This window comes from Gossypium raimondii, chromosome 11 (genome assembly GCF_025698545.1).
Source record: "Gossypium raimondii isolate GPD5lz chromosome 11, ASM2569854v1, whole genome shotgun sequence".
Lineage (NCBI taxonomy): Eukaryota > Viridiplantae > Streptophyta > Magnoliopsida > Malvales > Malvaceae > Gossypium > Gossypium raimondii.
This window is the reverse complement of record NC_068575.1, coordinates 57,170,372-57,194,775: the sequence shown is the minus strand read 5'-3', so window position 1 is coordinate 57,194,775 and position 24,404 is coordinate 57,170,372. Positions and strand designations below refer to the sequence as shown.

Genomic DNA, 24,404 nt, shown 5'->3' with positions numbered 1-24,404 from the left:
CATTTGATCCACAGTGATGATGAAGACGCTACATATTCGCCATTGCTTGTCTGCAGTTATTAGCTGTTTAGAGTAAAAATGAGAGGAAAAAATGGAAATGCTGCATGTTATACAGATGTTTCTTAGTATTAGCATCACCATAAAAAGAAGATATTTGACTGTTTATCGGAGTAAATTTCTTCATTACAGGGTGAGATTTCAGAAAGGCATTTTGGCTCCCAAATTGCCTGTACTGTACAACCTCCACCATGCTATGCGTTCCTTAGATTTCCCTAGACATTGAGTACTCAACATGTCCTTTTTACCATAAAGCCGTTTCTTTTTTTTTTTTTCTCGAGTAAACTTGCTTAACGGTATTGTACAAGAAAATGTGATTACTTATGGAAATGGACCACTAAAAACATTATTTATTAGAATGGTCTAAAAAATGTAAAACGCAGAATATTTTTAGGGGAAATTATAAAAAAATGCGCTGACGTAGGAGTGCTTTACCCCGTGTCAGCAAAAACACGCTGGCATGGGTGCACTTTACCCTTGTCTTTTCCCCAACGGTCACCTCTAACGATTATTTAAAAATTTGTTCGTTGGGCTCAATGGTCATTTGAATTTTGACCGTTGGGCCCAACGGTTAGGAAAAAAAATATAAACCCCCCATTTTTTTCACACAAAATTTCTTCTAAATTATACTTCTTCCAAATTTATATCTAAATTTCTCAAAAAAAGCTCTCAAAACTCTCTAAATTTTTAATTTTTGTCTAAATTATTATTATTATTTATATAATTTCTAAGAAATTTGATTGTATTAGCAATGGCCCAACAATTAATTCATCTCGATGATAAATATATCTCTGTCGACCAAATAAAAATGGTAAGGGTTAATTTCAATTTTTTAATATTATTTAATATTTGTATTTCATTTTTGTAATTTAATTAATTTTTTATAACAGTCGGTAGATCGAGTGTTACAATGTTTTATTTGTAATATGTCTGGTCCTCCATTACCGTTAATTAAAAATTACTTGAGGGAAGCGAGTTTTTGGCAAGTGGCCAATATAGGCTGGGGGTGCAAGTTGGACCTGAAACTCATTAGCGCGTTCGTGGAGAAGTGGAAACTCGAGACGCACACATTCCATCTTCCATGCGGGAAGTGTATCATCACTTTGGAGGACGTGCAATTACAATTGGGGTTTCCGGTGGATGAGTCCGTACTCACTGGGTCTGCTCAATTTCCTGATTGGGGAGTCATATGCTACGATCTTTTGGGTGCGATTCCGGATATTATTTACGGAGGTTGGATTGATATGGGCTAGTTACGAGACATATTCCCAGAGCCGGAGGATGATTCGACTAAAGTAGGAAGAATATGATATGCTCGAACATATATCCTTCAGATCCTCGGAGGTTATCTAATGATGGACAAGTCACGAAATCTCGTACATCTGATGTGGTTGCTAAAACTCGTCGATTTTAAAGCAGCTGGCGAACTCAGTTGGGGGTCTGCCATGTTGTCCACATTATACCGGGAGATGTGTCGAGTAACGCAACCAAATAAAATCAAAATCGGAAGTTGCCTCTCATTGCTACAATCATGGGCTCGGTTTCATTTTCTATTTTTACGTCATTGAGTGAACCATCCATATACATTCCCACTCTTAACAATGTAAAATTTATATTAAAATTTACAAATATTACATAGTTTTAAAAAATAATTTAATGCTAAAATTTTATTTAAATAGGTGGAACCATTCGGCAAGTTACAAGGGAATACCTACTGCTCTTGAAGATATACGGCTTCTATTAGACCAACGGTCGAAAGCGCATGTAAGTATTTATTTCATTTTGAACTATATATAAATAACATAGTCAATTTCATATTTAGTATTTTATATTATGTATATAACTAATATTTTTATCACGTTCATATAGTTTCAATGGACACCATACGAGGATCCAACAATTCGGGCAGTAATTTCGGATAAATTCCTACAGAATCCGAACATCTGGCACGCTAAGGTCTCATTGGTCAACTACGCTACCGTCGAAATGTGCTAGACGGATAGAGTGTTGTGGCAATTTGGATTCTGACAACCGATTCCTATGGCACATAAGGTGCTCGATGATGAGCACAAAATCGACTTACAGTGACCGAATACGCATTGGTTGGTCTTTCACTCAGAATATATCAAAATGTGGAAAAATCGGTATGATAATGTACTTACTCGTGAACTGGTTATCGTTCCGGAGTTAGCGTGCAAGTCGGATTCCATGCCATGGTTTAGGATCTATGGCAAGTCATATTTGCTCTCGGAAGAACAGAGGCGTCGGTAACTCTAAGTTGAAAGGAAACATCGGGGCTCTTTAAATCTAATAACAATGGCTGGCGGGGCGGGCCCATCAACAGCGCACACGCAATCACTGGCCCTAACAGAACAATCGACGATGTCCACACCACAACCCCTTCAGATTATGCCAGGTGTGTATCCTAACCCTTATATGTTTCCTTTTTCCACTCCCATGCAAGGTTGGAACACATGGCCCGATGCATCTCATTTCCCGATGACTTCAACTCAACCGAAGATATATAGGCCATTGTCGCAGAAGAGACCGCACGAGGCACCATTGGGGAGCTCATCTCATTTCCAATTCCCATCGCCTTTTGAGCTTCAAACACCTCCGCTGTGGGTGATGCAAACATATCTACAATCTTTGTTCTATCAAGGTAGGTCATCCTCCCAGCACCCACAACCAGAAGTTGATCTTGAACAACCACAACCTCGGCCGGAAGCTGAACTAAGAAGGAATTCAACGCGTAACCATCGACCACCCCCATGTGACACTAATTTCGATCAGCACAAGCATTAATTTTTTTAAAATATATTTGTGCAAACTATTTTTATATTGTTTCATTGAATAAAATAGAAGTTGTTTTGAATATTTTTGAACAAATTATTTTTATATTGTTTCATTTAATAAAACATAAGTTGTTTTGAATATTTTTGTACAAATTTTTTTATATTGCTCTATTTAATAAAATATAAGTTCTTTTGAATAAGGCAATACAAACTATTTTTTTATTGTTTCATTTAATAAATTAGGAGTTATTTCGACTTGGAAATGTTTGCATTGTGTGACCCGGGTTCCTACACCACTTGCATAACTTCTGTTGGTTCGTTCTTTCCTGGATATCCATATTATCATGTATTCTAGTCGAACACGGTCGAATTTTTGGTTTGCGAAGTAATTCTCTATCCGATAACAACTTAAATGGAGCAAGCGATACAGATGGCCACTTACGTTCATCTAAGACTGGTGGGAATACGTGTCTCCACATGTTGTACATATATTCTAATTTGTACACTTTGTCGACATAGCTCATGGGATCCAAACGAAGATTCTAACAAGCTGCAATTACATGAGCGCATGGATAACGAAGTGCGTCAAACCTCCCACAGTCACAAGTCCTATTTCTCAGGTGTACACGATATTGTCTGCTAAGAATACATTGGTTTAGTTCGTTGAAATCCGTCACACGAAACCATAGGTTATCATGATCGTGACACATTATGCACATGGAGTTGGCTCGCGCATTGACCTTATTAATTTCTTGCACTACCTTCTGACACCATACATGGCCTCCCTGCATTTAGCTTTTATAACTCACTGCTCGCTTTGGAAACAGTGTCACCAAATGGAAGAATGTCTCCCGCACAACCGAGATTATCGGCATGTCTCTCGTACAACCGAGGTTATCAGCAAATGACGCGTTCCTTTTAGAACAGAATTGATGTATTCGGCTAGGTTTGAGGTCATCTGACCATATCGTAGGCCACTGTCATATGAATGTGTCCACTAATCGAAAGGTATGTTACAAAGGTAGTTTGCTTCTTTATCGTTATTTGACCGTAAAATCCCTAACATATCATGAAAATGATCTTTATTGATCTTTTATAGAGGTGTTATTGACTGGGTCAGGCTGGGCTCAACTAAAAATTTAGGCCCATTAGCTACACCTAGGCCCGACCTGACCTGACAAATGGGCTTAAAATTTTTTCCAAGCCCGATCCAGATAAAACTGCTACTGTATTAATTTTTTATATTATTTTGATATAATTTTTAAATATATATAATACATCAAAAATACTAAAAATATTAAAAAACATTTCCCAACAAATTGAAAATAAATTTTAAAAAATATGTATACTTAAATAAGAGTAAGATAGATGCAACTTAACAAAAAAATGCCTTTAAAATAATAACAAAATTAACAATAAAATAAGTTTCATACAATATCAAAACAATAACAACAAAATAGTAGCAACATAATAGTAAAATGGTAGCAAAATAGGGAGAAAACAACAAGAAAATAACATTAAAAAAAAGAGCAAATCTTTTTTTTCCTTTAGTGAATTCGGGCCAGGCCCAAGCCAAAAATGTATTACCCGTGTAACACCCCGACCAGCGTCCGTCGCCGGATTAGAGTTACGAGGCATTACTAAGCAAAGCACACATCCGAACAATTTACAAGTACACATAAACAAGTCTCTTAAATCAATCAAATTTTAAATCATAAAGCTAACATAAACTCTTTATAATTTATTCCATATTTTAAAACGAACAGATATGTAGTCACATAAATCATAAGCAAAAATATTAAATAAATCAAAAATCACTTTTTCATAATCGGCATATCATGCGTTTACATTCAATAACTTACATTGGCTGAATTTAATAGACTTATCATTATATTTCTATATACAACTTAGTCATTAAAATTCAAATAACAAAACCAATTTACTTAAAACACATATACCCTTCTAGTTTTATTATAACACAAGTCAATATTCAAATGGTCAAACCCAAATACAAAAGCTGAAAATAAACTTGCTAATTCATATGTTTTAGTAAATAACTATTTTCATTCAACTAAATTACATCGCACGCAATTAATATTACATAGTACCGAACTAAAATATATTGTTCCATAATTAACAATTTATAACAAACTCATCACTAATATATATATATATAACATGTACGTATGTAAGTAGGCTTAATACACTAATCATAATTAGTTCATTATGTACATATTAAACACTTATTAACCTATTACAAGATTTTAATATCTAACATAAACCAAATTTATCACATACATGTAACTTGAATATCTCATTCAAATGCAAGCTCAAATCATGATCAAATGTAGTCAAATTCAAGCATAAAAATTAGACACATCAAGCATCCATTCAAAAACACATAAAACTCAATTTAAACAAAATGGTCATGAACAAGCCATTTTTAAACCAAACCAAACACAAGCATGAAAATTAAACCATTTTCGCATGGCTATTTATATATTATGATCCAAAACTAACCAAAACATAATCAAGCCTATACATGCCATAAGATCGAGTTCAACTTTAACAAAATACCAAAAGAAGTCGATAGTGTGATAGACTAAGTTGATGATCCCCGAGCTCGTAACGCGACTCTCAAAGTCTATAAAACAGAGGTAAACAAAAACACACACAGTAAGCTATTAAAGCTTAGTAAGTCATAAGCAAAAATTCATATATGTATATATACTAATACTTATTCCATCATTAAGTTAAAATAAACCAAATATTCTAATATTTTTTACCACATAACACTTTAATAAAAATCACATTGTATTTTCATATAAACAAACCATATAGCCAAATACACATAAATATTTAGCAAAGCCAAATTTCCAACAAATCATTATGCCAAAACATGCTTATATTCAAATGGTTAACTCATACTCTATATTTCATTTGAAACTATTATCAATTTAAAATAATCAAATTACCTTAACACTAATTAAGCAAATGGCTAACACATACCTGAATAATTTAGCTTTCTTAACACATTTATTTGTTTTTACTATTTCTCACATAAGATTTATAGAACATAGAACCTTGTATAAAACACCGGCATAAAGCCTGCTAGGCACAAAGCCCGATACATTTCACCGACACCAAGCCTGCTAGACATAAAGTCTGAAGTAATTCACCGACATCAAGTCTGCTAGACATAAAGTCTGAAGTAATTCACCGACATCAAGTCTGCTAGGCATTAAGCCTGAAAATCTCAGATACAAGGATGATCTTTCGTATAATTCTTTATGTTTACATAAGTCTTACTCAATAACCGTATCTCTGTAAGAATTGAATTATATTCAATTCTTCATAGCAAACAAACATTCGAACCACATATGTATAATTTACAACATTAAAATTCAGCTCAAAGAATTTGTAACCTATATTCGAACCACATATGTTGTAACTCCCCGACCCGCGTCCGTCGCCCGGATTAGAGTTACGAGGCATTACTAAACAAAGCACACATTCGAAAATACATAAAACCCAATTTAAACAAAATGATCATGAACAAAACATTTTTTTTAACTAAACTGATCACAAACATGGAAATTAAACCATTTTCGCATGGCTATTTATATTTTATGATCCAAAACTAACCAAAAACAAACTCAAGTCTATACATGCCATAAAATCGAGATCAACTTAACAAAATACCAAAAGAAGTCGATAGTGTGATAGACTATGCTGATGATCCCCGAGCTCGTAACGCGACTCCAAAATCTATAAAACAAATGGACAAAAACAATCAAAGTAAGCTTTTATAGCTTAGTAAGTTTATAGCAAATTAAAAATACATATAATCGAACATATGTATAAACATTATATGCTTATAATCAAGTTACAGACATAATCATTAATTGCATATACTAATTTCTAATATACCTATCATTTGGATTTCATCGAATGCATTTCTATGATCTTTTCAATACATATGTCAAAAGCTTATATTTTACTTATCAACTTCATGAACCAAATGCACATTTATACTTCTAATCCATATGTGCCGAATGCCTACATGTATATTCAACAATCTTCATAACAACCAATATATATGTGCCTATTCACTAAACACATAGATCCAAACATTTATATGCTCATCAAATACATATAAATAAATGTTCATGTACTTATCCATTATATAACCCAAAATCATTTACATATTTATATATATCAAATGCATATAATCACTTAATTTAACATATTCACCGGCACTTAACCTGCTAAGCTTATAGCCTGATTCAGATCACCGGCACTTAGCCTGCTAGGTTTATAACCTGAGTCAGATCACCGGCACTTAGCCTGCTAGACTTATAGCCTGTTTTAGATCACCGGCACTTAGCCTGCTAGACGTAAACTCCGAAAAATTCATCGGCATTAAGCCTGCTAGGCGCTTAGCTTGAAAATTTCAATTTCACAGATACAAAGATGATTCCTCGTACATTTCTTAATAGCAACACATGTTCATAACATTTATGTATAATTCACAACCTCAACTTTATCTCCAGAAAATTTGTAATCCATGTTCGAAGCATACAAGCATTTACAAATTATACTTTTAATCCAACTCAAGTATTTGTATATGTATTTATATCTATTCGAACCACACACATGCATATGTAAAGTCCATACTTTACATTCATTTCAAGAACTTTAAATATATATATTGAATCATATGTGCATATATATATATATAATTCATAATATTATGTTCACTCAAAGAACTTATAGCATACATTCAAACTTTATATATACCATAACTTTAATTTCAACTCAAGAAATTAAATCTTACATTCGAACTACTTATCCAGGTAAATTCTACTATTAGTTTCATATCATTGAACTTAAAGCATACTTTAGCTAATATACATGTAATTTATACCATTAATATCAACCTCCCAAAATCAATTTCTATGTTCGGCTATCACATAGAAAAATCACTAAGTTTTATTCAATTTATATTCTTTTAGTTCCAGCTTACTAAATATATGATAGATATATTTATATAAATTCCAATTTTATAACATTTAAATTGCTATTAGACTTACCTCGGACAATGAAAAATTGAAATCGGATAATTAATCGACGATTTTAGTTTTTCCCTGATCTAGCTCCGATTTCTTTGGTTCTTGATCTAAACATATTTAAAATGAGCTAGATTAAATATTATTAACTTCAATTTAATCCAAAAACACATAAATGGAAAATTACAAATTTGCCCCTAACATTTTACATTTTTCACAATTTAGTCCGAATTACACAAAACACAAAACATTCAAATTTTGACTATACTATGGTTAGGCTGAAACTTCATTATACTCATACAAGTCCATGCATTTCATTTATTTCATATTTTAGTCCCTCAAAAATTTATTTTCACAATTTAGCCCTAAATACTCAAATTCATCAAAAATCCCAAGACAAAACATGTTAATCTAACACATATATTTCATATTTCATATTTCATCAACTAACATCATAAAACTCAAACATCCATCAATGGCACATTTCAAAATCATCATCAATTCAAAAAATTGAAGCATGGGTTTTGAAGAACACAAAACAACGATATCAAAAACGTAAAAATTATCAAAAACCGAACAAAGAACTAACCTTAATCAAAATTCAAAATGGCCGAACCATTAGCTTGTTCTTTCCTTTTTCTTTTCTTTTACATTCGGTTAGTAGAAACAAAAAAAAAAATGATAATGGCTTTGAACTTATGTTTGTTTTTTTTATTATAATAACTTTATAATATATTATTTATTATTATAACCTTTATAATTATTATAAAAACTATATAATATATACATAGTGCCGTCCATTCATTAATTCAATGGAAAAATTGCAACATGAAACCTTCATATTAAAAGAACAACCACTATTTGGCCCTTCTAAAAATAACCACTAAATTTTTATTTTATGCGATTAAGCCCTATTCTCAAATTAAGCACTCAAACAATAAAATTAATTCACGAAACTTTCACACATATAAATTCACACATAATAAACACAGAAAAAAATTATTAAAATATTTTTCAGACTCGGATGTGTGGTCCCGAAACCACTGTTCCGATTATGGTCAAAATCGGGCTGTTACAACCCGAGGCAAGGCCCGTTAAAAGGGCATTATTTTATTTTCCAAGCCCATTTTTCGGGCCTATATTTTTGCCCAAGTCCTCCCATATTTCGGGCGAGCTTTTGGGAGTATGCATCATCTACCGATGGATTTGGAAACTCCAATGCATCATATGCCGATAGATCGACATAGCATGTAGGCTGGAGGCAAGTATGCTGTGAATCACGAATTTTCTTCTTCATCTGAACCCCCTTCACTGTCTTCAAGTTCAGTTAGAATAGGCTTCGATTCAGAAAATAATGCAACTTCTGCACCATTGAGACCGAGCTCTCGAGGTGGATCCACATCGGACTCATTATTTGACCCACCAACATCTACAACGTATGGGGTAGACCTGTCCATGGGCCGGGCGGCCCGGCCCGGCCCGACGGCCCGCCCGAAATATGGGAGGGTTTGGGTAAAAATATAGGCCCGAAATATGGGCTTGGGCAAAATTTTAGGCCCGTTTAAAAAATGGGCCGGGCCTCGGGCAAGATTTTGTTGGCCCGGGCCCGGCTAGGCCCGGCCCGAAAAATATTAAATATATATTTTTTATTTTTAAAATATAATGGTTTTTTATTTTAAGTTTATTTACTTTCATTTCCTTGACTAGTGTTACAAAATAATAATAATAAAACATCAAGTTTGTTTTACTAATCAAATGTTAGATTTTGTTACAACAATTAATACAATTAATACAATTAATAATTTGATAAATTTACTAATCAAATGTTAGATTTTATTACAACAATTAATACAATTAATACAATTAATAATTTGATAAATTTACTAATCAAATGTTAGATTTTATTACAACAATTAATACAATTAATACAATTAATAATTTGATAAATTTACTAATCAAAAGTTAGATTTTATTACAACAATTAATACAATTAACAATTAATAATTTGATAATTTTACTAACAATTAGTTTTAATTTTATTTAAAAAATAATTTTAATTTTAATTAAAAACGAGCCGGGTCGGGCCCATATTTTTTCTTCGGGCCGTGCCTGGGCAAAATCTCAGGCCCATATTCCGGGCCGGGCCGGGCCCGGGACTAGTAAACGGGCTAAAATTTTTTTGTGGGCCCGGCCCGGCCCATGGACAGGTCTAGTATGAGGTCCCCTCGCCGGTGGACGTCGTAGGGAGTACATCATCCCTTCTCGTGTACGTTTCATAACGTCCCCAATCAGATGTGGATTGTCAACCATTAGAAGTTGATGTCATTCCCAGTAAGTATTTCCAGTATTGAACATCAACCTACCCAGGTGTATGTCCCATCCACTAATGAAGTCGGGCAAGGGTCGTTTATTCCTCTCGAACAGTAATAGATATTGAAGTCGCAAGTGCTTCATTTGGCGATGAAAATTCCACATATAACTCAAGATAAGGTGATCCACTAGCGAGGTGAATTTGCACCATCGCCTCCAAGCCATGAGCACCTTTGATATCAAATGAGTCATATATCATGGGATCAACCGAAGCACAAATTAATAGACAAAACTCTCATTGGCATCGTTCCGAAGATTTTGCGCCTAATTCTTTTACGAAGTTCTGTCAATTCTATGTTCTGGTTAAAAATCAGTCGCATTGTGTTCTGTGATAAAAAACGTCATTCTCGGTGTCACGGACCTCACCGTCGTAGTAAATAACAACATTAATACGTTCACTCATTTTCAATCAAATTATCTGTCGAAAGAAATTCAAAACAAAAAACATTATGCAAAAATATAATGATTCGTATAAATATTAATACGATAAATCAACTTATACCTTCTCAACTTCTTCAATTTCTATTCTTCTGAATTTTTTCAATTTCTCTTGTTGTAACTTATGCAACAAGAGAATGAAATTTGGCTCATTTATAGCCTAAGGGATAGTGGGATACACTGTCACCAGCACTACTGAAAAGAGCATCCATCTGGGAGCTTTTTCAATACTTTTGCTGACAGTGCATCCTGCTTGAAGCGTTTGTCACCAGCACTACTGAAAAGAGCATCCATCTGAGAGCTTTTTCAATACTTTTGCTGACAGTGCATCCTGCTTGAAGCGTTTTTCAATCCAAACTATCATATTTCCCATGAATTATGGGATATTTTTTCAGAACCATATTCTCAAAAATTATTTTTTCAGAATCAACTGTACAAAAAAAGGGTTCAGCTGAGAGCTTTTTTCAGTACTTTTGCTGACAGTGCATCCTACTTGAAACGTTTTTCAACCTCAACTATTAGATTTCTTGAGAATTTTGGGATATTTTTTCAGAATCATCTTCTAAAAATTATTTTTTCTGGAAGCTTTTTCTATACAATTACTGATTGTACAAAAACAAAAAAACAAAATTCATCTCATCAAAATATTTTTTTCAAAACACATCACGTCAAATTTATTTTTTCATATCCCATCTTGTCAAATTTATTTCTTTCGGAACAATACTTACCAATTAAAAAATTAAACCCTAAAACAATAGACCCTAAACCTTAATTTATTTTTTAAAACCATAAACCCTAATTTATTTTTCCAAAAATCCTAACCCTAACCCTAAGCCCCAATATACATATAACCAAAAAACCCTAATTAAACACGGGGTAAAACACGCCCACATCAGCGTGCTTTTACTGATACGGGGTAAAGCGCTCCCACGTTAGCGCATTTTTCTACGATTTCTCCAAAAAGCGCTCCTACGTAAACGCATTTTACATTTTTTAAACTATTCCAGTAAATAATATTTTTAGTGAAAAAATTTTCGTAAGTACTGTTGGAAATGAGCTACAATGCCCCTTGCTTGATACAATTGCCAACAGTTTTTTGAAATCTCACATTTGTCAGAATCCATTATTATTATTATTTTTAAAAAGGTTTGGTCTCTTGAAATGCATGGTTGTAACGTCAACTTATGCCTTGGCAATGCGAGTAGAAGCATCTCTTCCAGTCTGTTTTGAAGGCACTTTCCCTATGATTGATAGATCAATATTGCATGGCTATATATCAAAATCATCCACCCATGCCATTCACAACATTTTGTTCTTCATTGCACAGATCAGTCGCTCCTATTCTGATTTAACTTCTAAGTACCTCCTATGCATGTGCTGCTTATTCAATGCTTACATATATAATATGCTTTAATTAGTTCAATTTTAAATATCTTAGCACAAACTAATGCTATGCAATAGATAGATAATAAAACAATTCACAAGTCTTATTCAAATCCTAAGTTGAAGGTGGAATAGCTTTAAACTGCTAATCACATGAGAAATAATTCCACAGTAAACAAGCTAGTCTGAATGTAAAGGAAAAACAGAGATTGACTTGACTTCACTATAGCAATTACAGCATTTTGTTTTTTATTTCCTATTCCAAATAAAAAAAGAAAAAAGAAAAAAGGATAAAAGACTATCCAATCCATTTTCTATGAGAGTAAATTGAATGCATTGGAACCAAGTTAGCAAGAGGAAGAACTATACATGATGGCTTTCCTGAATAACATCATCAGTATGTGATTGTGATTCCGATTTCCTTGCCTTTGTATCATCTAGATAATTTTGATAAATATAAGAGCAAAAACCACAGAGCGCCAGAAGCATAGCAATTACCTTCACCCCATTCATCTCGTCATGAAAAACTAGCAGAGCAGCTAGAGGTGTAATAGCCAATGATAGAGTACTGATCACGTTGGAGAAGAGGGACGACACTGCGAAAATCAACCCTACCACCCCAACAGCACATACCTGCCAACTTACCGCTGTCCAAACCAACGTCAGCACATACGAAACTCTTCCGCTTTTGAAACCCTTCATCTCATCCTGCAATCCTTTCCATTCCCCACTCCCAAACATACCCGCAGTCGAAACACATGTCGCCACAAGTGATGTATAAATTTGCATTTCCAAAACCACATTATATGTTTCCTTTCTCAACACCTTCTGAAACGAAAGTTGCATAAGGGAGAGTAAAAGAGAGTAAAGAGCAGAAGCACCAAGGGTACAGATAAAGCCAACCAGATACTTTCCCTTGGAAACTCCTGACGGTCCATCTGAATCTTCATTCACTGCTATCAGAGCAGCGGACAACGAGAGGATAACCACGGAGTTGAGGATTAAAGCAGTCAACTTCTGTGAATTAAGCAAATACGAAAAAACTGCATTGAAAGCTAATTGGGTGGCACAAATGAGGGAATAAGTAGAGGCTGAGAGGTACAACAGCCCAACAGAGTACAACATATTGTCACCTGCTACGAGTAATCCGAGAACAAAATAGAGCAAAGCAACAATCTTGATGGAAGGATAGGTTGAAGAAGTTGACGTTTCCAGTTTCTGAGATGGATGAAGAAAAATTAAAGGGATGCAAAGGATTGGGAAGCCAGCCGTTTGCACAAAAGTTGCCATCCATGTACTATTTCCACCCTGATCATAATAAAATCTCCCAAGAAGAACTGCAGCAGCTTGGCCTGCAATAAGGAACAAAATGTTGATTGCCACCAAAAGCCACCACTGCCATCGCCTGAGTTTAAGAAACGGCGACCGGTCCGTTAAATTTTCGTCCTGGATCAACATCTGTTCTAGATTATCTGTAATTCAATGCAACTCAAATTGTAAGCAATACTTTTATCTAATCCCAATTCTTAAAACCTTCTCAAACATAACTATTTTAAAAGTTACAATAATCTACTAATCCTCCCTGGATTATATTACCAAACTTCAATAAGATACTGGAAAACACAAGCAAGCAAACATAAAACTAAAACCCAAAAATATGTTATTTTAAAAGAGTAATTGCTTATCTAATTTAGTCCTCAATCGACTACAATAAATCAGTGCAAAAAGGAGATTAACTGATTTGCTAGGGGCAATATAAACCAATATTTGGGTAAAATTAAGCGATGTTCAGAAAAGCAAGCTAAATCAGACAGTATTTCAACTTTGTTTTAGGTGCCATATTCCAAATTTGTACTAACCAAAAAAAAAAAAAAAACCTTGAGTGGTAAAGAATCATATCATCACGAATCGACAAAAGAAAAAGAAAAAAGAGAGGATGGAGTCTACTCCCCACAAAAGAAAGGAAATAAGAAAAAAGGAATCTTATCAGTTCAGAGTCATACAAATCAAATTCTAACCGTTCAAATTTGATTCTGAGGAGAACCCGATAAAGTAACTGGAGTAACAAAGTGGAAAAGATGGAAAGAAAGGGCTTACCGTTCATGGAGCGTTGAAGAAGACGCGGCGGAACTCTATCAATAAACAAAAAGGAAGAATATCCTTTCCTTGAATTAATTCTCTTGGGGAAGTGGCTACTGCCAACCGCCCCCTCCGACTAAGTAATGTATTCCTATTGGAAGGGAAGAGAAAGCTCAGTTTTATATGAGTTACAGCTTTTGTCAAATCATTTCTACCCTTTTTTGTCCCAAATGAAGGACAAAAATAAATTTATCTGACACTGATCTGGTTGAGTCGGTATCTGATTGGCCTTTTTCCCCCCAAAGAAATAAAAGAAAATATCACGTCCCTTTTCCTTAAAAAAAAATTAGTATAAAATTTAAAGATTACACGAAAGATACCAAATCACATAATTTCACTCCATTAATATGCTCCAATTTCTTATAATTTTCAATCTTTATTTTATTTAATATTTTAAAATAAAAAATACGATAACAGTATAATAAATTTAAATTTAATAAAAATTTTACTCATATTAACAATTGAATTTGTAAATTATCAGAAAATGTATTATAACTTACATATTTAACCCTATAAAATTTTAAAAGCACAGGAATTCCGGATAATTGGTCTAAGAATATTGGTTAAATTATGCTATTAGACCCTGTATTCTGTGTGAGTTGTGGATTTAATATATGTACTTCAATTTCGTTATTTTTAGTTCCTATATTTTTAGAATTTAAAATGTTAGTCCTAACCAAATGATAACTATTAAATTCTTTAAGTCACGTTATTTTTAAAATCTGATGTATCCAACATATTATCACATGCGTAATGCTACGCCTCTTTGTTATTTTCGCATATTACTCAAAAAAATTGGTTAATAGATTTAACAATTGTTGTTTGCATTAAGGCTAAAATTTTGAAATTAAAAAAATATAGCCATTGAGAATGATTCAATTAGTGAGCTTGGACTAAACCTATAACTTAAACAAATAGATTTAACTGTTACCATTGGGTTAGGACTAAAATTTTCAAATTCCAAAAGTACAGGGATTGAAAATGACTAAATTAAATTATAGGTACTAAATCCACAACTCACACAAAATTCAGGGGTCTAATAGCAAATTTGACCAATAATATTTGGTTTAGATTTTGCTTTCTTATCCTGCACAACAAAAGGTTAAAAAGTTTGTTTGTTTTTACTTCTTAAAATAAAAACAAAAAGTAGTAAAAGCCACCAGTAGTTTCGTTCTAAAGACGGAGACTAGGGTGCATATGTCACATGCGAAATGAAAACAAAAAGTAGAAGCAAACGACGAATAGAGCCTCCATTGACATCTGCTTTGTGCCTTTGTCCTAACCGTAATAAAAGAGAGGTCAAAATGTCTAATCAGTCCCTGTAATCTTCAAAAATTTAGAATTTAGTCCCTACATTTTTTTTTTCAAGAATTTAGTCCTACTTTGAAAATTCAAGTCCAACTATTAACACTATATTTTTTTTTGTTAAATTCAAGTTTATTACAATGTCAATTTTTTAGTTGTATGAATACCAAGTGAATATTTTCCTTTTAAAATGAACTAAAATTTGAAATTTGATAAGTAGAGAGATTAAATTCCTGAAAATAAAAATATACAAATTAAATTCTAAATTTTCAAAAAGTACAGAAACTAGTGGCATATTTAAACCTAAAAGAGAAAGTCAACTAAAGAAAACTGAATAAAATACAAGCCTACGAAAAATAAACAGGTTGATGTTGGTGTGGTGTCTGCAGAGGACTTCGATCACCATTCACCACCACTCACATTCTCACTTATCTCTCTCTCGCTACCAGACTAGGGAATGGGAGTAATAATACCATGCTAAAATATATGCTATTTTTCTGCTTCCAGTTTCAGTAACTCACAACATAAGATAAGAGAGCTGTAATGTAATGTAAAAAATAAATCAAATGCTAAGGACTAGTTGAAGAAATCTTGCCCATCAATCCATCTATCCTTAAGAAATCACCCCATGATGGTGATTCAGCCCAGTAACACACCACAAGAGAGAAGAAAACCCCCTTCTTGCTATCATTTGGAGAAATCTAAAAACGGTATGAACTTACAATAATTTTCTGAACTAAGAAAGGGTATCACTGCATCACTTAACAATTCAACACCCAGTTACAAAACACAATTCCCTAATCTGAAGCATTTTTCAATTCCCCATTTTCTTTAACAATGGATGACTAACAGTATGTAAATTTGGCACTAATGTTTGTTTGATATATCACATTATATAGGGCAGGTTAGGACTAGCCTATAACTATCATAACACAATCTCCTCTCTCAGGTTTATGTCCTTAAATGTACAACTAAACTCAAAAGCCCGATGCTACAGATAAAGGGAAGGGCAATTTTTTTACAACACTTCTGTAGGATCACTGGAGCATAAATGTAAACCTCTAAAACTAGAGTCAAGGTTAATGATGTGCTAATCAGCAGGCACATCCTCCAGACTGTTGCTGTGATTGAGATGCATTTGCATTGGTAGACTTAAGATTGACATCAACCATGTCTTCTTGCGTTGTAGAAGAAAGTGTTTCCATTCCAGGTAAAGCAGCTGCAATCTTCCGAAATAGAGCCTTTAAACACATCAGACAGATAGTGAGAACTCTAACAGATTGCTCAGTAATGCAGGTGGAAAAGGACACTCATGTGAAGGAGATAACATCAACCAATGCTGCATTAATCATCATGCAGGACTGAAGATGAAATTAAACATTTTTTTATCAAATGTTGCGTCCATTAAAAAGAAAGGAACTGATGCAGAAGTGACAAATAAACAACTGATCAGACTTTGTGTGATTAGATGATTAGTCTAACTCCTTAATATTATGCCAACATAACATTGAGTTCACAATAATTTCATTGGCATCTAGCATACTGTCTATACTAATGCTTCTAGGAATGTTGATAATAGGGTACCAATGGTTTACCTTGATATTGAAGCCAGCCTTGGCACTAGTTTCAATAAACATAACATTCAAGTCACGATCCTTGGCTTCTGCTTCCTCTATTTGAGACTTGCCTTCAAATCAGCCACAATATGCACAAGGAATGAACAGAAATCAAACAGTGAATATTAACCGCAAGAATCTAGGAAAAACTTTGTATCCATAAGTGCCCTTCAATTTCACACCAACTTATTGGCCACAGCCAAAAGCCAAAGCAGTTGTAAACTAGATTACATCACTACCCCGCTCAGTTCGTACCTCTTCAATCCACTTTGAAGTATTTACGAAGGACTGCCTGCCTACACCATTAAAATTAAAGTAGGCAAACTTCAGCCAATTTTACTCAGCAAATGAACAATAAATAAAGTATGAGATGGTAACATACTTGCAACAACATAGACAACGACAGCCACAGAGGAATCCCTAATATAACTTGGAATAAGACTCCTGAATCTTTCCTGCCCTGCAACATCCCTGTAATAAATATTAAGCATACAAAGATCAAAGATGCCACTCTTATCAAATACTTCTGAAAATACATAACTTATGCTATTGAGGAATAAAAATAAAGCTTACAAGAGAAAGAGTTTCATCATTATACCCTGTATTCAATACTTGGTAAGGGTGCTATAATATTATCATATTCATTCTGACAGCCACAGGTATTACTGACACCAACAAATTCATCAGGAAGCTATAGAATCAACAAATGAAACCAAAATTTTCAATAAACATACAACATCAATATACCCCTAATGAGACCATCCAAAAATTCAGGAAAACGATCGATATGAATACCATGCTGAATATGAGGATAGCAAAATGAATTATCTTCCAAGAAATCACACCAACTGAATAAGAAAGCAAGCGTAGGAAGAGAAGTAGATATACAAGGAAAAATAAGCAGAATCTGCATTGGAAACAAGTGAAATGACAACAACCTAAATCTGTAAGGAGAGAAACAATATTTCGTTTTTTGGTCATGAAAAACCAGTCAGTAGCATCTTGCAAGGAATGACCCAATAATTTTAGGGCAATATAGTGTTGTGTTTGGTACTTTTTTTCTACTAAAAAGTAAGGTATCCAAAGTGGGAAGGACAGCCAACTCAATCGAAGAACTGACGAGCCACCTTCCAATTTTAATTTATCATTCAATTCGTGGTGGGTGGGTCCCCCTTTATTCCTCTGCATCTACACACTAATCTAAACATTTTGAAATCAACGGTTACTGGTGCACTTGGGACCCACCCTTCCCATCTTTTCTCCTTAATCTCTGCGATTTCGGTGCACTTTATCCCCTTTCTTTCTTCACTTGTTTTTCTCCCGCAAATTTCTTTTCATTCCCGTTTTGTTTATCTTCCACACTTACAAAGCTAAAAATTTCTTTTGTCATTGAAAACACCACCACCCTTTTTCAACTGGAACTACTAGGGTTTCCCCTTTTAATCTTTGTGAAGAAAGGCATAACCAAGTGCTGGTCTTAAAAGGGGATGATGAAGAAGAAGCTCTGTTTCCCTGACTGGATTCCACTCCTATTATTATGTCATCTACATCTGCCAACCCTTGTTTGTTCCAAGCACCATGGTAACTTGTTTCTACATTTCTCTTTCCTCCCTTCTAATTATTACATCTTCTACTCTTTCATTTTTTAACTACACTTACTGTACATATCTAGCTGTTTTACTTAAAAACATTACCTTTCTTAACACTTAACATTAAACCTTTATCTGTACCTTTTCTTTTTAATCTGCAACTTCTGTTGGATGCTTGAAAAATATTTTGAAAGTTGATAGCCTGGTAGGACATTCAAAGTCATTATAAATTATAGTCCTTTCTCTATTTGGCGGATGGGTTTGCGAAAGTGAAGACATTGTTTTATTCAGCTGCAATTTCCTACTAAAAAATCCCCAAGAGTAACAAAACCTTCACTCCATTGAGAGGCAATATTTATGCTTTCACATTCCCTGAATTTTTAAGCAACCCGGTGTAGAGTGAAGGGGTACAAAAGTACGATTTTCTAAACAACTTGCCTTAGCAAATCAGCACGCATTTCAGCTAGGACAGAGTGCTCATACCGATGCACTGGACCCCAACACGTACATTACGGAAACCATTTTAGCCGGAATGGAATTGTTATCAGTCCCGATAATCTCTTCCATGTATCATTGTCCATATGTATAGATTCAATTACAACTTGTGCCAAGCTTCACGACCAAACTCTGGGGTTATACAGTTAGTCTTGATTGTTTGGGTCTAGCTGGAACTTGCACATCTTTAAGCAGTTCACGGTGTACCTATCTTTTCTTAATGAGTTCTATTATCAGCAGATAAATCTCCGTTCTTTGCCACAATGTTCTCTATTGGCAGTGTTAAAATATCTTACATGCCTTACCAATGCTTGGGCAACTACACCTCAATGTAATGGTGTATATGTATTTGCTGAATTTGGCTACTTCCTTGAAGATATTTTAAGCTTATCATTATGAAAGATTCAAAGAAAAACAAGATAAGACCAAGCAAGAGTTAGGCTAAGAGGGGAAATGATCATGTAGGTCACGCATTTCTATAAGATCATTTATTTTGGTAACTTGTTTTAATCGTTTCTTCACCTTTGTTCACTGATACCTTGAATTCTTAGATGTATTCTCTATGAGTTTCGACCAATCTTACCAATCTATGTTCAAATTATTATTAGGCAATCTATCATCATTCATCAATTTTGCTCATGAATCTAGATTACTCTCTATCTCCAATCTTTTTAAATAGAAGGAGAAACTAATGTGTCCATTCGTTTTATTAAGAGCTATATTAGGGGTTGAAGAAGTTGCCTTTTTGAGATACTAGAACAGCTAGCCATTTGGTTCCTAAACTTTTACTTGCAGCCTGCATCCATTGATTTGACTACATTGAGCCTGTTAATAGGATTATAACCCTCTCTCTTACTCATGCTATAGATAAGAAATTCGAACCATGGGTGCTCTCCTCTTTGTAACATTTCATCTATCAACTCTTTGGCACGCAAGGCTGCATTCAATTTAAATGATTATGGTACATGTTAAACTACATTAGATGCTTCTGTGGCTAGATATACCTGACTTTAATCTTTTGATTCTGTATAGGACATTAGTTTAGTAGGGTGTTCTATCTCCCAAAACATGAAACATAACCATTATGGTTGAATGATGAGACATGGTGTAAAGGGCATAATCCAATGTATTTAGTTTGCAATTATATTCATTACCTACCGATGCAATATATTTGTCTTCTTCGGTATACTGAACTTCTATAAAACTGGCCTGTATTTGCTGCTTGTCCTCAGGAAACCCTGCAAATGATCTTGTTGAGATCATTAACCAGAATAGAACTGCTCAAAAACTTGAACGACTAAATGATAATCCCGGTCTTGGGTGCATGGCCCTCCAATATGTCGAGTTATGCAAGGGGAACTGCAGTGGGAACAGCGCTGTAAACTGTAAACCACCCACGGATGACTTCACTGAAGTATTTGCTCCCAACTGTGGTGTAGAGCTGCCTACAATTGGCACGATTACCGGCCACATTGTGGGTTGTCAATCGAAATATACAGAGCCATCACTAGCCTTTGCAAATGTTCTTGTTAAAGACAAGAAGAGCTTAACTGTTTTGAGAAATAAATCGCATAGTGAGGTGGGAGTTGGCTTGATTGGGTTCCACAAAGGTCCTTTCTTTTGGTGTGTTCTTTTTAGTAATGGTGGGACAAATTCTAGCTTCGTTCTTGAAGATCGCGGTGAAGGGATAAAGCAGAAGAAAGGGTGCTATAGTGGAAGTGCATTTCCTTGCAATGCTGGACACAGAAGTGCTATGTTGTTTAACTATATTATTACCTTTAGTTATTTATTCATTTCGCTGTTGAACCAAATTTGATTGGCATAATGAATTGCTCAAATGACTATGCTGGAGATTTTGCACCTAAACTAATATATTCCCACTTTTCACTCTACTAATTAACCATCGAGAGCCAGAGTATTGAGAGATAGTGTGTTAAGTATTTGTTCTTTCTATCATATCCTAAATGAAATACAAAAGAAAAAGGAAAGCAAAGCAGCTGCACCTTAACCACTTAGCAGTTACAGGGGAACCACTTTTTTCTTTTTTGTTTGAAAGAAGAAAAATAAAGAACCTCTATCTTTCAGTCTTGGTTTATTACACTTTTTTTCTTTGTTGGTCTTCAAACTTGATTTGCTTGTGAGTTATGATATTGGATTGTTTTCATTAAGGAAGAGAATTAGGGAGGAGAGATTCACTTTTATAAAAAAAAAAAAAGCAATGGATTTCTTATCCAAAATCAACCAAGAATTTTCTAGTCTGTCATTCAACGACTCCACTCATCTGAAAGAGCACATGATCTTCTGCCTAAACCCATAATTATGAACAAAACCTTTCATTAGCTTTGGTTGGGACTTGGAAGGAGCAATTAAACCTAAACCAAAACATCGTTGAGTTGTTCATTCATGCCATTCCCCATTGTCATCAATAGAATAGAAGAATACAAGTTTTAATTCCAAGTATTTATTTTTAAAATTCTAAATATTAAACTTTAAAAAACAAGTTTTTTTTTTTTTGTCATTTCACTTACAATTTATTATGTGAATATATGGGTTAAATTCTAAAAAAACACCAACCCAACGAAATTAAAGTAATGTGGGATACATGCTTCTCACTACCAAAGAGCAATAAACATGATCCATTAATCACGAAAATTGGGGCACCACCTTATTTCACCATATATAAAATGTGACAATTTAGCTTATATGTACAAAAGAAAATGTAAATATATAGTACTGATATTAGTAATATATAGAATGTATATGAAAATTACCGACCCCGCCAAGTAGTACCAATAAAAGAATTAGTATCCTACTCCAGAGTAAAATCCCGTTAGAAATTCAAGATGAAATGTGGAATCATATCATAAACGTACGCAATATTTCCCTGCGCTATTCTACAGCAGATCAAACGGTAAAAGAAGAGGTGGCTTCACTTACCTGGATTCATATCTCTGAGAACCAACGAAACATTTCGCTGATCTCCTCGCCAATGCGATTGGCTTCCACGTCGTAATCTCCGGTAACGGAGGAGATACTACCGCTTCGGCGACTGCTCCCCATTAAGTACCTTCCTGAGCTACGAAAGGACGACGCACGAGACGATAAATAAAACGACAGCCTATCGTATTCCTTGAGCCAACTCCTTCCAGTACTAACATCTGCCGGGAGACTCGCTTCCTTGTCGGTCACGTTTCGATGCGTTTGATTTCTACTCACCTCCGATTCTTCCTCGATGATATAATCGAAAGCGCCGATGGAATAAGACCTTCTCTGCTCGCCGGAGTCGGAGCCTGGATGACGGCGACTGATAGAGCCAATCTCGAGCCGGAAACTGTCGCTGCCGCCAATTCCAATCGCACTTGAAGTATTGGAAGACTGAAGCAAAACCTTCCTGAGATGGGAGTCGGAAGCAAAGGGCTGAGAGCGGCATAAAGGACAAGTTTGGTTGGAAGTGAGCCAAGTGTCGATACAATGAGCGTGGAACGCGTGGCAACAAAGAGGGAGAAGCCTGAGTTGATCCTGCGCTTCGAATTTCGACAAACAAACCGCGCAATCCCCGTTGTTGGAGCCGCGAGAAATAGAAGAGAATGTAAAAAGAGGAAGAGAATCGAGCAACGAAGTCATGGATGATTGTTCGGGACTGATGCGGTGGCTGGAACCGACGGTAATAGTGGAGGTAGATGAAGGTGGGAGGTGACGCAAGCAACGCCGGTGGAGGAGGCGGCAAAGAGAGACGGAAACAAGCAGGGCTACGGAAAGGATCAAAAGTAGTAGTATTAAACTTGGCTTGACATTGTCAATGGAGGAAGAAGGATGCGAGTGTTGCGTGGTGTCAAATTCGGCGGCGGTAACAGGTCCTCCCATCACGCCATATGAAAACGGTGGGGGTGAAGCCATTAATGAATTCCTTGTTTTTAGTTGTATTACGAAAATATGTGTGTATATATAGTGACGGACTGTATGAGTTAAGAAAGGAATGAAGAATGTATGTTGAAGTGGAGTAGGATGGGGTGCACGTAGGAATAGAGTTGTAATCGTTAATCGTTATACGGACAAGGACTGAGACAAAAAAATTGAGATTGGATTTGGTGATGGCTTTTTCACAGCAACTATGTTTTGTACGACCGACTGAAGTGAATTTTACACTAATTTCATAACAAAAAAAATTAAAATGTTATTGTTTCAAAAGAAGTAATGTTATTTATAGTAAATATTCAGATAAAATAGTTACAATTTTTTATACACTAATTTATAATACTTTCTTTTAATAATGTTATCTTCAATGTTTGAATCTATAGATTTATTTTCTATTGTATACTAAACCCACCTTTTAATGCTATCCCATATAAGTTACAAAATTTTTAAGCATTAGATGGAACATTAAAATCAGTACAATTACCTTTTTTGTCTGAACATAATTAACATTTTAATGTTTCAAATAAATATATAAAAAGAATAGGTTGTATGAAACTGTAATTTCACGTTATCTTTATCCTTCTCTAATGAAAGTATAACAAAATCAGATTTTTCTTCTGAATTTTAGCATTTTTAGTTGGATTTGAATTTTTCATGAGGAAGAAGCTAAAATTCAGCAGTAAAAATATGATTTATCATGCTTTTATTGAAAAGAGGTAAGGATGACATGAAATTATAATTTTATACCATCTTTTGTCGTATATAAAAATGTAGTAAAACGAGGGTTAGATAATTCAACTGGAAGTTAAGATGCGGTCAAAGTTATTAGGAAACAAAATTGAGGTTTTCTTTATCTTTTTGGCCAACAGTTATGGGCTTCTTTTTTTTTTCCTTTTAGGTGAAAAGAAAAGGTAAAGTAAATTCCAAAGCTTAAAAAAAATAATATTCTTGTAATTGACGAATCAGAAAGGTTTTGATGTTTATATTGTAATTGGTAGATTTGTATTTATGCCATTATTAACAAAATTAAACAGATACAATGGTGTTATGTAACATAATGTATTCCTTTAACAACATACGTTCCATTTGTTTTATATATGTTTATTTTATGTAAAATAAGATGGTCAATATAAAATTACTCTTTTATTTTTATAAAATATTTTATTAATTTTGTTCGAAAAACATTTTCAAACTGATAAAGTTTTGTTTATCAAAATGTCTTGAACATTTTCC

At 34.4% G+C, this 24,404-nt stretch overlaps 3 protein-coding genes and 1 non-coding gene across 11 annotated transcripts; 1 reads left to right on the top strand and 3 right to left on the bottom strand.

Moving 5' to 3' along the window:
- Window positions 1–12,191: 12,191 nt before the first annotated feature.
- Window positions 12,192–14,429, bottom strand: LOC105802519 (probable purine permease 11). The gene is made up of 2 exons (XM_012634205.2): window positions 14,210–14,429; window positions 12,192–13,584 (listed from the first exon to the last, which is right to left on the bottom strand). Exons 1-2 carry the CDS (start codon window positions 14,214–14,216, stop codon window positions 12,476–12,478), a joined length of 1,116 nt encoding a protein of 371 aa, XP_012489659.1. The 5' UTR covers window positions 14,217–14,429; the 3' UTR covers window positions 12,192–12,475.
- Window positions 14,430–16,218: 1,789 nt separating this feature from the next.
- On the bottom strand, window positions 16,219–18,275 carry LOC105802528 (uncharacterized). Of its 8 annotated transcripts, none has more exons than XR_008191367.1 (6): window positions 17,920–18,275; window positions 17,771–17,837; window positions 17,555–17,643; window positions 17,428–17,468; window positions 17,152–17,243; window positions 16,219–16,797 (listed from the first exon to the last, which is right to left on the bottom strand). It is a non-coding gene; the product is annotated as an uncharacterized LOC105802528 (transcript). The 8 variants fall into 8 exon arrangements; XR_008191364.1 differs by having other exon boundaries at window positions 17,771–17,863; window positions 17,968–18,275; XR_008191363.1 differs by having other exon boundaries at window positions 17,746–18,275.
- Window positions 18,276–18,458: 183 nt separating this feature from the next.
- On the top strand, window positions 18,459–21,148 carry LOC105802526 (hypothetical protein). Its single transcript, XM_012634217.2, has 2 exons — window positions 18,459–18,753; window positions 20,489–21,148. Exons 1-2 carry the CDS (start codon window positions 18,660–18,662, stop codon window positions 21,070–21,072), a joined length of 678 nt encoding a protein of 225 aa, XP_012489671.1. The 5' UTR covers window positions 18,459–18,659; the 3' UTR covers window positions 21,073–21,148.
- Window positions 21,149–21,921: 773 nt separating this feature from the next.
- Window positions 21,922–23,179, bottom strand: LOC105802524 (E3 ubiquitin-protein ligase ATL4). The gene has a single exon (XM_012634215.2). It carries the CDS (start codon window positions 23,151–23,153, stop codon window positions 22,200–22,202), a length of 954 nt encoding a protein of 317 aa, XP_012489669.1. The 5' UTR covers window positions 23,154–23,179; the 3' UTR covers window positions 21,922–22,199.
- Between the last annotated feature and the right edge of the window lie 1,225 nt (window positions 23,180–24,404).